The sequence below is a fragment of the Dendropsophus ebraccatus genome, chromosome 15 (genome assembly GCF_027789765.1).
Source record: "Dendropsophus ebraccatus isolate aDenEbr1 chromosome 15, aDenEbr1.pat, whole genome shotgun sequence".
In the NCBI taxonomy this organism is placed as follows: domain Eukaryota; kingdom Metazoa; phylum Chordata; class Amphibia; order Anura; family Hylidae; genus Dendropsophus; species Dendropsophus ebraccatus.
In genome coordinates, this window is record NC_091468.1 from 7,085,777 (window position 1) to 7,099,469 (window position 13,693).

General features: G+C 42.5%; 1 protein-coding gene across 6 annotated transcripts in view; it reads left to right on the forward strand.

Annotated features, from left to right (window-relative positions):
- The window catches only part of EHBP1 (EH domain binding protein 1), a 253,241-nt gene extending 239,782 nt beyond the window's left edge, over positions 1-13,459 (forward strand). For all 6 annotated transcript variants that reach the window (XM_069955491.1, XM_069955487.1, XM_069955486.1 and 3 more), the window contains 2 exons: positions 11,110-11,224; positions 12,420-13,459. In XM_069955491.1, the coding sequence (XP_069811592.1) occupies positions 11,110-11,224; positions 12,420-12,510 (206 nt within the window). In that variant the 3' untranslated portion in view covers positions 12,511-13,459. The remainder of the gene's footprint in view (positions 1-11,109; positions 11,225-12,419) is intronic.
- The last annotated feature ends 234 nt before the right edge of the window (positions 13,460-13,693 follow it).

The following is a 13,693-nucleotide window of genomic DNA, read 5'->3' on the forward strand; positions in this document are numbered from 1 at the left end:
TATATATATATATATATATATATATATATATATATATATAATTATAATTCTTTTATTATTATTTTTAGATTTTATTATTAAAGATCTAATGTGTATTTTCACCTGTTTTTCTATCACATTTTACATATATTTTCACCTATTATTATCGATAACAATACAATGATCCCAGTCATTGTTGTGACATTGTGGACCGGCCCTCGGCAGTGAAGGTGGCTTATAGTGGACAAGGTTCATAAATCCTTTTGCTACAACAAATTCCTCGGCAGCTTAATTCTTTTTCCCGCTGGAGAAAATATGGCTTTGCAGCATAGTCTTGTAAATGCATCAAATTGTGTGACCGTCCGGGACCTGCCTGCAGCGGTGACATCCCATAATGAGAGTGGCCGTGCTCTGCATCCTATGGCTATATCATTCTCCAGTAAGTTCATTACATCCTTCTCTGCGGTTGGGCCTTGACACGGCGCTCTTTTTGTTCAATAAATATATCTCCAGCACTTTGTTCATTGTGATGCACTCTTGGCTTATGTTTTGAAGTGAGGACTTTTTTTTTTTTTCTTTTGCATAGGTTGAATTTTTTTATTTTTTTTTTTTCCAGTTTTGGCTTATATGATAAGCTTTTTTATTTTTAAAATCAATATGTAATCCTGTGGAGGAGCTTATCCCCTAAAACCCCATTTGTAAATCTATTTTAGCTTTGTTACACAGCACAGCCACAGTATTCCGTGGATTGATTAGGTTCACCAGCAGAATTGCCTGCTCTGATGATGATGCAAACTCTTTCAGGATTGCTAGTTGACTGGAACTGAAGATAAGACTTGACTGCAATCCCCTGATGTGCGCTTTACAAAACTAGTGTTAATTTTCATCAAACTGCGGGACTGATTTGTATTGGCTGTGCGAAAGATTCAGAACAAGAAACTTAAGATAATATCTCCTAGAAATGGTAAAATATTAAGTCATTTTGCTGATGAAATTCTATTGCGGTGACATTAGGATGTGGTATGTAAAAGGGCACAAAAGTCAGTTTTTACTATTCCCTTAAAGGGCATTGTACTTTATACTGTTCGTTTCCCCCAAAGAGACGTAAAAAAAGAGATTCCTTTGTTTAAAATAAAATTAAAAAAAAACACCTATTCGGTCATATCTTAGAGGAGAGTTGCCCCCCCCCCCCCCCTCCCCAGGCAAATAACAAAGTGGGATATCCATTACGGTATTGGGTCATACCATCTTGGACGGATGTTCCTGATTGTTTTTCTTTCTACGACGTTTGGTTCAATTCTCCCCTTGTTGCTGGCACAGTAGTACTCACGATTAGGAGTCCTGCAAAACGTCTTTCTACCGTGTAACTAAGGGGGTGGAATCAACTTGGAATTTGCCCCTTGGTAGCCGTATAGCCTGTACACCCCTGCTGGTGCTTTCTGATTAATTCAGGGGATGGGACCAGCTTGGACTTTGTCCCCTTTCTTCTGAGGACACCATTGCAGTCACATAGTCTATATACCCTTGTTGATACTTTATTGCACACACCGGCTTTCCAGAAGAGTAAATATGCAAAGGTCTGTATATGGTTAATTATAAATGTTCGCCTTTAGAGGTCTTCAACTCAAATTTGTGAAGTGAAATGACGGCCATATTTCTACAAATCTATTCTACCAACTACAACAGTTTCCTTTTCCCCATTTTTCCTGTTTAAGCCATGGACGTTTGTTTAGCTTTGGATTGTCAGAATGAGACTAAAAGTTTAGGAATACATGATACCTCGGCAGTTTATCTTTGAGTTTTTTTCTGTAAAATGTTGAAAACAAAAAATAAAAATAAAAAAAATGTAAAGACCAAACTATAACATGAGATGAATGATACAACACATTTCAGAATTTTGGAGATGCCTTAGCTGGGCAGGCTCTTTGTTCATGCTTTGAACATCTGAATGATCATAGAAGAACGGCCAAAGAACCAACAAAAAAACATGTAACATTCTGCCGTCAGTCATAGCTCATTCGTATAGCGGACTGGCTTTAATAGTCAATGCCATCTGATAGTTGGAGGCATCAACCAAAGGACAAAGTTCCCAGGAGCAGGTGGACTTTTCTGTAATATCAGTTATTTTTCGGAGGACTTGAAGAAGACTGACCCACTAGGCGTAGGGTTTATAGACATTGAGAATAGTTTATTGGGTCCTATGTTTTTGCATATTTTTTGCAAGTTCAGCAGACAGTATATGGGGGCCTCCCAACTCTCCACTGAACGGGAACATGATTGATTTTCTCAGCCTTGACTCTTTTGTTCTCAGCAGGATCAGCCGTCACTACAGCGGTTTGGCATCAGCTTACCCCTCTCCATAGGGAACACATAAAGGTTTGACAATGCCAAACGTTCATGTGTATTGGGAGAATAGGAGAGATCACTTTTTATTTTAGGTGTATAGGCCCTTTCATACCATTAGATTATGCTGTTTTAGATCATTTATGCTGCCCGAAAGTGACACCTGTTAAAAGAATTTACATTTTCTTGTCCGCTGAGGACCACAGTTTTGTTCAGATCCCAAGTACGACGACTTATGAGATATCTGGGCCCTTCTACCTATTGACAATGTGTTGTGACCATTAGTAATAATCCTGTAGAGCTTTGCACACAGGCAGTAAACAAGGGGTTGCTGAAAGGCTGGTCTAACTACTATTATCTGAGGTTATTCCTGACAACTTGCCGCAGGCTTCTTCACGGTAGACGTCACCGATCTCTATCACCGTGTCCTTTTTGGCGTTTTTTTTTTCTCTCTTTTTTTTTTTTTTTTTATTACAGCATCTGGCTACACTTTTACTAAATACATTGGTAAATCGCTAAATACTTTTGTATGAATTGTGAGATCAGAACTCGGAGGGTATCATCTGAAGAATCCCAAGGTTCTTTTAAATCAATCATTCTCTGCCCGTGCTCCCTCGGCATGACTTGCCGTCAAGCATATTATTTGGGTCAGATAAAATCACACATTTCTCCAAGTTACTGCTGTCAAAAAGCTGAATGTTAAAAATGCTGTACGGGAGAAATGGCACTGGAAAGCGGAGTATTCGGGAGGAGAGATTAGACATCAGCAATGTATTTTGTATTTTTATAACATATTATAACAAGGAAGATATTGAGATGTGGATCTGGTATACCAAAGAGTCCCACGGCTTGATATTCATATCATTATAGCGTGGCCTGTGAGTCATGGCACAGAGCGGACTTTAAATGACTCCATGCAAACCGTTCCCGTATTCTCATCCCCCCTTTATTCGGGATGTATTAATAAAGATACACACTGTCACACTCGGGTTGAGTTCCGTTATATATGCTGACACAACAACCAGAAGAAGACTTGGATACATATTTAAAGGTATAAATCGAAGAAAGCACAAAATGTCTAACCCTTATCGTACCGCCATACATGTATTATTCTGGTAGGCTATGATGACTTACGTTAAAGAGCATTTTTACCCATAAGGTGATAAAATTGGCAATTGTCCCATTGTGATAAAATTATATGTAGCCAAGCAATTTTATTTTGAGCTGCTAGGAAGCTTGGCGTCAGCTCTTATAGGAGCTTGGTTGGCGGCCACTAGAGCAAGCTAATTTACGGTAATCGTGGTAATCGATTAGTTTAATCGGAGAAGAGTTGTCCCGTAATGAAAGTTCTAAATGGACAGAAAAGTCTGGTATGACGCTTGCAGGTCTCAGCCAATGGGTAAAGCTGTAAGAGACCTCACAAAGTCCTACCAGACTGATTGGTTCTGTCTATCACCACTCACTGAACTTCAAATGAATCTAAACTGCATATTTGATTGTTTCTAGTTGCCTCATCTTTTTTTTTTTTGGGGGGGGGCAGTTTCCCAAAAATAAGTTAAGATAGAGACAACCCAGGCACTTATTGTGCAATGTTAATTTTTAAAGTGAATGGACCATCCGGTACATTGCTACTTTTTTTCTTTTTTTTTTTTTCTTTTTTTTTTTACCTTAATTGATCTGCGCCGGTGTGGGGATGGCAGTGGCATGGTCCTGTTTTTTAATTGCCACATGGTTACCGCACTCGGCGCCGGTCTTTTCCCGAGCACCAGCCCGCCCTGGGGGACGAAACCCCCTCCCGTCTGGAGCCACGTCACAGGGAGGAGGGCATATCTCCACTCTGGGGGGGTCAGCAACAATCAATTAAGGTTAAAAAAAATTTGCAACGTACCTGATGGTACATTCACTTTAATATGAATACTAAAGGGGTTCCATTACCAAGACATTTCATTTTTGTAATAGCACCAACCCAGCAGCTACTGCAGGGGTAATGCTGAATAATATGGTGACCACTCAAGTGAATGGCTGTAGATTGGCCAGTTTTGGTCTCCTCTGAGATGCTCCTATACCCTAATACTTCAAATCCAAGATAGACAACAGCAGCATCTCACAAATAAGATGGTGGATAAATTCTAACCTGATTCTTGTAATCCAAATTCACAAAATAGAGAGAGCATCTCCAGGATATATATGTGATACTCTATGGCTTGTAGTGTGCAGAACTTTTTTATTGTTTTTGGTTTTTCATGGGTTCTGTAATTACATCTAGGACTTGACACGCAGTGCTACGTTACAGACAGGAAAAGTCTGATATACTTTATTTTCTATAGAAACTTACAGTAGTTGATATTTTTATAGTTCTCAGAACTTACCAAAGAATTCTGGAAATGATTTGTAAACCTGCCTGATTTATGGGGAAGGATAAAGTAGAGCTGGTGAGGAGTAACCACGATTGCCAAGAAGCCGCACTGTAAGGGTCGGTGTGTATAGAGAGAGAGCTTGTTCATCAATCTGAATATTTAGCTGAAAATCCATCTACAACTCGAGATCTAACGTGGGGATCTTAACGCCCTGAGATGTAGCATTCAGTCACTCAATTATCCATTACTCCATCCACATCTCCCTTGAAAACTTACAGAAGTGGCCGTAACACCTGAATAGCATCTCCTGCTTTCCGCCCACCTTAAAACCCTGGTCTGAGCGGCCGACACAGTTATGTCTTTTAATTTTTTTACGTCTCCAAGCGAAGAACTTTTTAGCAGACTTTTTCGAAGTCATTGTACTGTAATTTTTTTTTTATCTAACATGATGCTGCATCTAATTTAAAAAGTGTAGATACAAGGTGGAATTCCCATTAGCTGCACTTGCTCTCGGAGAGCCGCAGAGCAGTGTGCTGTCTTGAATAAATTTGCCTTTGGAGGAGGGTCATGGGGATTTGAACCAGCACATTCTTGTGTGGTTTGTGAAGATTCACATGGTAACCGCTGGTGTGCATTGTTAGGTTTATCTGAATAAGCACCAGCCATGTGAGTTTTAACATGATTGCCCAGGGCAATGGAGAGAGAAGAGACTAATCCAAAAGGATTGCACACACTCTTTACTCTGCTTTTTTGGAAGGTGCATGGGGGGGGAAAGACACTGCTGGAGTCAGTGGCTATGGATTTTTTAAGCTGGTGTCCTGTTTCTCCTCATGGTCCTTATTTGTTCTGCTATCTCCCTCATCACCTAATTCTACTCCTTGCCATTATTTACCTTCCTAATGAGAGGGGCGGAGTAGCCCGGTGGATGATGGACAGTTACAAGCTCCTGCAGACTAGCTGTGCAAAAGGGCACTTGACTGGGGAAGCACCAGGCTATTTAACCCTACCTCTGCCCAAGGGAGTCTTTAATTTCTTTATTGTGTCAGGGTTTGGTTTGGAAAAGGGTTAAAACAAATAGTTGTCAATTTCCTGCAGCAATGAGCAATAAATGATGCTTAAAGGCTGTTAGGAAAATAACCAGAGATAGCCGCCAAAACTGTCCGAAGCATCGCAAATTGAAGGCAATTCCAAATGTTGTAATGCTCCTATGCTTCTTTTATATTTGGTCTGGATTTACTTGTGCGGCCATTTTGAATTTTCAGGATTTATAGACTGTTCTTCTTTCTGTTAAGAAATCAAGATTGAACATGTAAAGAACTTCCACCAAATTAAACAGATCTTTGAAAACGTTCATAAGAGGCTGCTCCCCGGGCTGTTCTTATACTTTACAGAATTTAGTGGCTCCCCCTACATTTTCATATAAGATTGGTCAGGGCCATCACCGAAGCTCCTGGAAGTAATCGGCGTCATTTCACTGAAACCTCTCCGATAGCCCACCTCTTTATCCAGACGCCATATACAGTGGGGAAAATAAGAAATTGATACGCTGCAGATTTTACAAGTCTTCCCACCTACATAGAATGGAGAGGTTTGTAGAAATACAGAAGTTCTTATTTGGGGCAGAAGCCTTTGTTTGCAGTTACAGAGGTCGGACGATTCCTGGGGGACTTGACCAAATTTGCAGACACTGCAGCAGAGATTGTGTCCCCCTCCTCCATACACATCTTCTCCACATCTTTAAGGTTTCGGGGCTGTCGCTGGGCAACATTGAGTTTCAGCTCATTGGGTTCAGGTGTTGAGACTGGCGGCCGCTCCAGGAGCTTGAAATGCTTCTTATGGAGTTGCTCCTTAGTTTTCCCGGCTGTGTGTCTCCTCCTTAGTTGTCCCGGCTGTGGGTTTCCTCCTTAGTTGTCCCGACTGCAGGTCTTTTCCTTAGTTGTCCAGGCTGTGGGTTTCCTCCTTAGTTGTCCTGGCTGTGGGTTTCCTCCTTAGTTGTCCCGGCTGTGGGTTTCCTCCTTAGTTGTCCCGGCTGGGGGTTTCCTCCTTAGTTGTCCTGGCTGTGGGTTTCCTCCTTAGTTGTCCCGGCTGTGGGTTTCCTCCTTAGTTGTCCCAGCTGTGGGTTTCCTCCTTAGTTGTCCCGGCTGTGGGTTTCCTCCTTAGTTATCCCGGCTGTGTTTTTCCTTCTTAGTTGTCCCGGCTGTGGGTTTCCTCCTTAGTTGTCCCGACTGTGTGTCTCCTCCTTAGTTGTCCCGGCTGTGGGTTTCCTCCTTAGTTGTCCCGGCTGTGGGTTTCCTCCTTAGTTGTCCTGGCTGTGGGTTTCCTCCTTAGTTGTCGCGGCTGTGTGTTTCCTCCTTAGTTGTCCCGGCTGTGTGTTTCCTCCTTAGTTGTCCTGGTTGTGGGTTTCCTCCTTAGTTGTCCTGGTTGTGTGTTCCCTCCTTAGTTGTCCCGGCTGTGTGTTTCCTCCTTAGTTGTCCCGGCTGTGTGTTTTGGATCATTGTCAACTGGAAGACCCAGCCACCACCCATCTTCACTCCAAGGGAGACTGTTGGCCAAAATCTTGCAATAAATGACCCCATCCATCCTGCCTTCAGTACGGAGCAGTGGTCCTGTCCCCTTTAGAGAGAAGCCCCCAAAGTATCATGTCCCCCCCCCCATGTTTCACGGTTGGGACTGTGCTCTTGGGGTTGTACTTTACTTTGGTCTCATCTAATCACATGACCTTCTCCCATGCCTCCTCGGGATCATCCAGATGGTCATTGGTGAGGTCACTGGGGCCTGGACATGTGCTGGTGTGAGCAGGAGGACCTTGTGTGCCCTGCAGGATTATAATCCATGGCGGTGTAGTGTGTTACTAATGGTAATCTATGAGACTGCAGTCCCGGCTCTCTTCAGGTCAGTGACCAGTACTTCTGGGTTGATTTCTTACTTTTTCAGAATCATCATTACTCCACAATGCGAGATCCTACAGATTGAGGAAGATTGACCATCATCTTGTGTTTCTTCCATTTTCGAATAATTGCGCCATTATAACATTAAAACCACCAATAGTTAAATTGAAAACCACTTACTATGTTGAGCCAGCAGCAGCCATTGAAGGGCCGGATATGTTAGGCGGCAAGTAAACTGTCGGTTCTTGTGGTGGTTGTGTTGGAAGCAGAAAAATTGGGCACATGTGAGCAACTTTATAAGAGCCAAATCGTAAATTTAGACAACTGGTTCAGAGAAACTCCAGGACTACAGATGATGTGGCGTGTTCCTGGTGTGCAATGACTAGCACCTAGCTGAAAGAATCTGAGGACCAAGCTGGTGGGTCACAAATGCCCAAGGCTCCTTGACGCACATGGTGCTGGGTCTACACTCTCTCCTCTGACCCACAGAAACTCTATCACAGATTGCTGGAAAAGTTTCTGCTGTCTATGATGAAAAGGTGTCCGATCACACAGGACACCGCGGCTTCTACATCATTGTCAGAGTCTCATCAGAGTGGCCATGCTGATCCCTGTGCACCGACAGAAGCGATTATTATGGATACATGAGCAACAGAGTTTAAGGGTGGGTTCATACTGAGGAATTCTCACGGATAATATTTGCGGAATACTGCTGTCTGGCCGTGCGCCTTTCCGCTGGCTCCATAGACACTATTCTGTGGGCCGGCGTATTCCGCTATCCGCCGAAAGGCGCGCAGACAGACAGCGGAGTTCCGCGGATATTATCCGCGGGAATTCCTCAGTATGAACCCACCCTAACCGTGGAACCATGGAGGAAGGTGGCCTGATCTGATGGATCATGTTTTCCTTTTCTATCTTTTGGACAGCTGGGGAAAAAATGGCACCAAGATCCACCGCAGAAAGAAAACATGTCAGCAGAGGCAGTATGATGATCTGGGGGAGGTCTTGCTGGGAAGCGTATCCTGATGTTACTGTGACGTGAACCAACTATACATTGTATGGACCAAGGCCCACCCCAGCAGCTGTTCCCCTAATAACAATGGTCTCTTTCAGTAGGTTAATGCCCCAGACACACTGCAGACTTTGGTTAGGAATGGTTTAAAGTGGGGATGGGGAACCTTCGGCCCTCCACCTGTCCAGGCAAGATGGGAGTTGTAGTTTTGCAACAACTGGAGGGCCAAAGGTTCCCTGTCCAAGGTGTTGACAGTTTCAGAGGTCTTATTGGTGTTTACTGAACATGATAGAAGAAAGTATTCAATATGCTCCTGAGCCCCCTCTAGTGGCTGCTGCACATAGACAGAATTTTATGCCTAAACTCTTTTCTTCTATGCAGAGGATTTGAAGGAAAATAGAGCCGACTGACACAAAGATTAAGGGATCAGAGGTGAATACTGGACCTAAAAAATAACCTCATCTTAGAGGTGGAAATTATAAGCCTTTAATTGTATATTTATTTATTTATTTTTTGTAATGAGATTTCATTTTTTATGGTCAAAAAGTTAATAAAACAGTCCCTAACATTCCCCTTTAATGTCTGAGCCAATTAGTATTTGTCTTTCATGTCACGGCGAAGCATATGGATCTCAGTGTGATATACCACAAACTGTTCCCAAATAAGCAGCATGAAATCGGAGCTGGGTGGAGGCTGCTTCCCTACCTTGGTATAGTATGGGATCCTAGGGGTTTCCTATGCCAGCCCTAGGTGGTGCCGTGGTCTAAGAGGGTCATTCTGTGTTATACACAAAGGAGATGTAAGAATATGGCCTCTATAGTGGAACGCTGTCAGTAAATAATGCGCTAGCCTCTCGCTTATCCTCAGCTCGGAGGTCACCGCACATCCGTCTAATGCAGCAGAAAACCTGTTGCAGCCTCCCCGTATCTGCCTCATCTAATACTTCTTTGTTCTGTCATTTTCTCCCAAACACAACAAATTGAGAGGCAGAAGTGATCTGTTCCCCAGATTCTGCAGAACGTCTCTACATGAGTGCGCTTCGCTTTATCGGAGGAGGCGACGCGGTTTACTTGTCTGTGACGGTTAGGTGAGCAGATCTGTAATAAACGGAGACTGTGTCTATAGAGACAAAACACAATAGCAGCCGTGTTCACTGGCAGGAGGTATCGCCCAAGATGGGAGATGGGGCTTAGAATTCTTGCTTTACTGTAAGATAACTTGGGGGGGCGGGGGGGCTTTATTTATTTATTTTGGGCTAATCTGATATCATTTTGTTTCTTTTTAGTCAAATCATTAAGGAAAATACTATGCAGAACTTAAGCAACGTGTAATAAATATTAATTGTGGTCGGTAAGATCCACAGGTTGTTAAACACCACCTGCACCTTACAGAGGGTATACCTGTATACCAGGGATGGGGAACCTTCATCCCTCCAGCTGTTGCAAAACTACAACTCCCATCATGTCTGGAAAACCAAAGCTGGATGGCCAAGGTTCCCGACCCCCGGTACATGGTGAGGGGGCTGTATACCAAACTGGGACCCCTCCTGATGTTGGATAATGCAATGGTTATCCTTCTGTTACGGAATAACAATGTCCCATTAATTGTAGGAGAAGAATAGGATGGGTGTTAGGATAGCCCTATGAATCCATATGGCCAGGCTTCTTATGGGAGGCAGGTGCCCTCGCTGCAAATACAGGATTACTAGGAAAGATTGGAAGATCTGAAGAGTTCTGCATTGTTTCTTTGTATCTTAGTAGAGATTGGCGTTTTTGGTTTTGTGACATCACCGGATCACACGGCCGCAGTAAAGGTCTGATGGCCCGCAGCCGGACCATAAGGTTCTGTTCTGTCATAAGGTTCTATATATAAAGTATAAGTAATGACCTCCTAAGCGTTGAAGGGGGATGCTGTCCACTCCAAGATTTTTGCTTTTTCACTCCACCTCTGTCTAGTGGATTCGGAGATTAGGAAGTTATTGGGCACTGAGTTTTGGAACTTTTAGATAAAAAAAAATACCAACAAATTTTTGTTCAAGGGTCGGATGTGTACTAAAAGGCCTGCGGCTGGTCTGCAGGTGGTCTACGGCAGGTCTATAGTTTTCATAAAGACTTGTCGGAATATTTATTACACCAAAATAACTACAATGTGATAATAGAAAATGTATGCCAGGGTCCTCAGCTGTTTACTTATGGGTGTATGGATATCAGTGAGCAACATCCAGTGCTTGGGACTACCAAGGGTCTCTCTGGTAAACTTGGATCTTGCATTACATGGACGGGATTCATTTATTTTTAGATCAGCTGATCCCTACATCATAAAAGTATTGTCTTTAAGGTAGTTTTCTGGGACTTTAACATATATGTAGCCTAATCAGACATATCAGAGGTACCACTAAAGATTGTCCAGTCCATTGGTAACTACTGCCGGTAATATTGACTAATACAAATGATTGGGTTTCTATTGCTGTTATGGGAATAGACAATGTTTGTTGACTCTCTGGTTTAATGTACTAAACCTTGTTTTGTAGACTGGCAAAAAACTGAAGCCCAGAAGAGACGGGAGCAACTTTTACTTGATGAACTGGTTATCCTGGTTAATAAGCGCGATGCCCTGGTCAGAGACTTGGATGCCCAGGAGAAGGAGTAAGTGACGCCACCCTTAAAGGGTACCTATCATTTGGAGCGGGCGGCAGGATACGCTGCAGAAATCCTGCTGTCAGTCTGTCCTTTGGCTGCATACACTTACAATACAGGCAAATGCCAGGGCGGAGCAAATCTTTTTTTTTTTTTTTGAGCGCCCGGATGGACAGCCCATCGGCAGGGTATTTGTGGCATATCCTGCTGCCTGTTCCAAATGACAGGTACCGTATAAGCCTGTATTACACTGTCCAAGGCTTAGATCAGCGATTGCTTACAGATGATCACGTGGCCGGAGCTGCCACAACAATCACTAGATCATTACACGGGGAGATGTGCAGCCAACAGACCCTGAATCCAGCGATCAGCTGATCACTGTCCCTCTTACATAGGGCAATGTCAGACAATCCTATATATATATCTCTCTCTCAAGGAATGGGAACACTTGGCTTTCCAGCTGTTGCAAGACTACAGTTCCCATCATGCCTTTGGCTGTCCAGGCATTATGGAAACTGTAGTTTTGCAACTGCTAGAGGGCTGATCGTTCCCCATCCCTGATATATAGTCTTTATAGCCTTGCAGTGTAGTTATAGTCTTATAGTTATATGCACTTATAGTCTTGCAGTGTAGAATATCACTTGAAAGGTTAAACATGCTACTAATATTACAAAGGGTCCAATTGTTTATCTATGACACCTAAGATTCCATTGTATTGAAATTTGAAAACCAGAAGCTGTGATCTGTCTATATGACGGTATATAATGTATCGGTGCAAATATCGATTTTCAGGAATATATCACATACTCTAATACACTACTATACTATACACTACTATAAGAAGCGATGCCCGGCCTGTGTGCCTTCATGGACCAGACCTCCACATTGTATTACAGAACTTCCATATAGACTCCATAATACAAAGCAGGTGCATACACTGTAGCTTCTAGGTAATAACAGGAATACACGAGAGCACAAAGCCCAATAGAAAGCGGTCACTTTGGCACTATGTATATGTATAGATGATACTATGTGTGTGTGTATATATAGATGATACTGTGTATATATATATAGATGATACTGTGTGTGTGTGTGTGTGTGTGTGTGTGTATATATATATATATATCAGTGTGTATTGAGTTTTGTCTTTAGTACATTCTGAGCATATTCGTAATATATTTTATCCTTCTTATCTCTCTTAAAGGGCCGAGGAGGAAGAGGAACACTTAGAAAGAACTCTAGAACAAAATAAAGGCAAAATGACAAAGAAAGAAGAGAAATGTACAATCCAGTGACCAGTGACACTGACCGGGAAGGACGCAGCTCCGGCCCATAATCCCTTGTGCACCAGGGTTTCTCCAAGTGACTGGAAGCACTATACAGAGACTATACTGAAGCCCTGGAGGGAGCGGCCTGAGTCCGAGCGTCGCAACGTTTCAATGTAATCATTATGATTTTACTACGACTTCCGCGTAAATGGAGACGGCGGAGGCATTCTGGCACTGAGGGGGTTAAACGAATGCTTTTGCATCATGGCTGTCCTGGAGTCAGTAATAGGCACTGAAGCTGGATACACACAGGCGGCCACCTGTTTTATGGCCCAGGGACTTCTCAAAGCAACTTTTCTTCCATTAGTCGCCTAGTAAGATACTGTCGACGGTCGGGGGGGGGGGGACTTACTAGAGCAGCTGAGTATTGTTTTCATTGAGCTACGGCGGCGGCGGCTCCATCGATGTTCTCACCTAGTCCTGCCATTTTCTATTGCTATGTAAGCCACCTACACTCATTTCCGTGCTACCTATGCCCGGCTGTATTTCCAGGTGTTTCTTTTGAGCAGCTATTTTACATAATATTCTCCACAAATAAATTAAATACGGTGTATGTTCCGCCAGCGGATTGACCCGCGTGTCATAGATTACCCACAAGCCCCTTCCAGATTCCGTTTGGCTGCAGTTTACATTTCTCAGTCAGAAGCTTAACCGTGTGTGAGAGAAACCTATTTATTTCATGCTTTTAACGACGACTGAAACTATACATTATTATTAGCTTATCAATGCCGTTGCTATTTATTTCTGCAAAAAATAAAAATTGGAAAAAAAAATAAATTCGCTTTTATGTGTCATGCCACATTGTACCGGTATGATATATACTGTCTCCTGTCCGAATATACAACATGTCAAATTGGTGAAACTGTTTATTTATTACTGTCTCATACAATTTTCAATAAAATCAGAATATTTCTTACCGTATTATCGTTTTTATTATATTTTTATAAATGCAAAAAGTGTGAGTATATAATGATATCTACAGAATGTGTGTGTGTATGATAGATAGATAGATAGATAGATAGATAGATAGATAGATAGATAGGAGATAGATAGATAGGAGATAGATAGATAGATAGATAGATAGATAGATAGATAGATAGAAAGATAGGAGATAGATAGATAGATAGATCGATAGATAGATAGATAGATA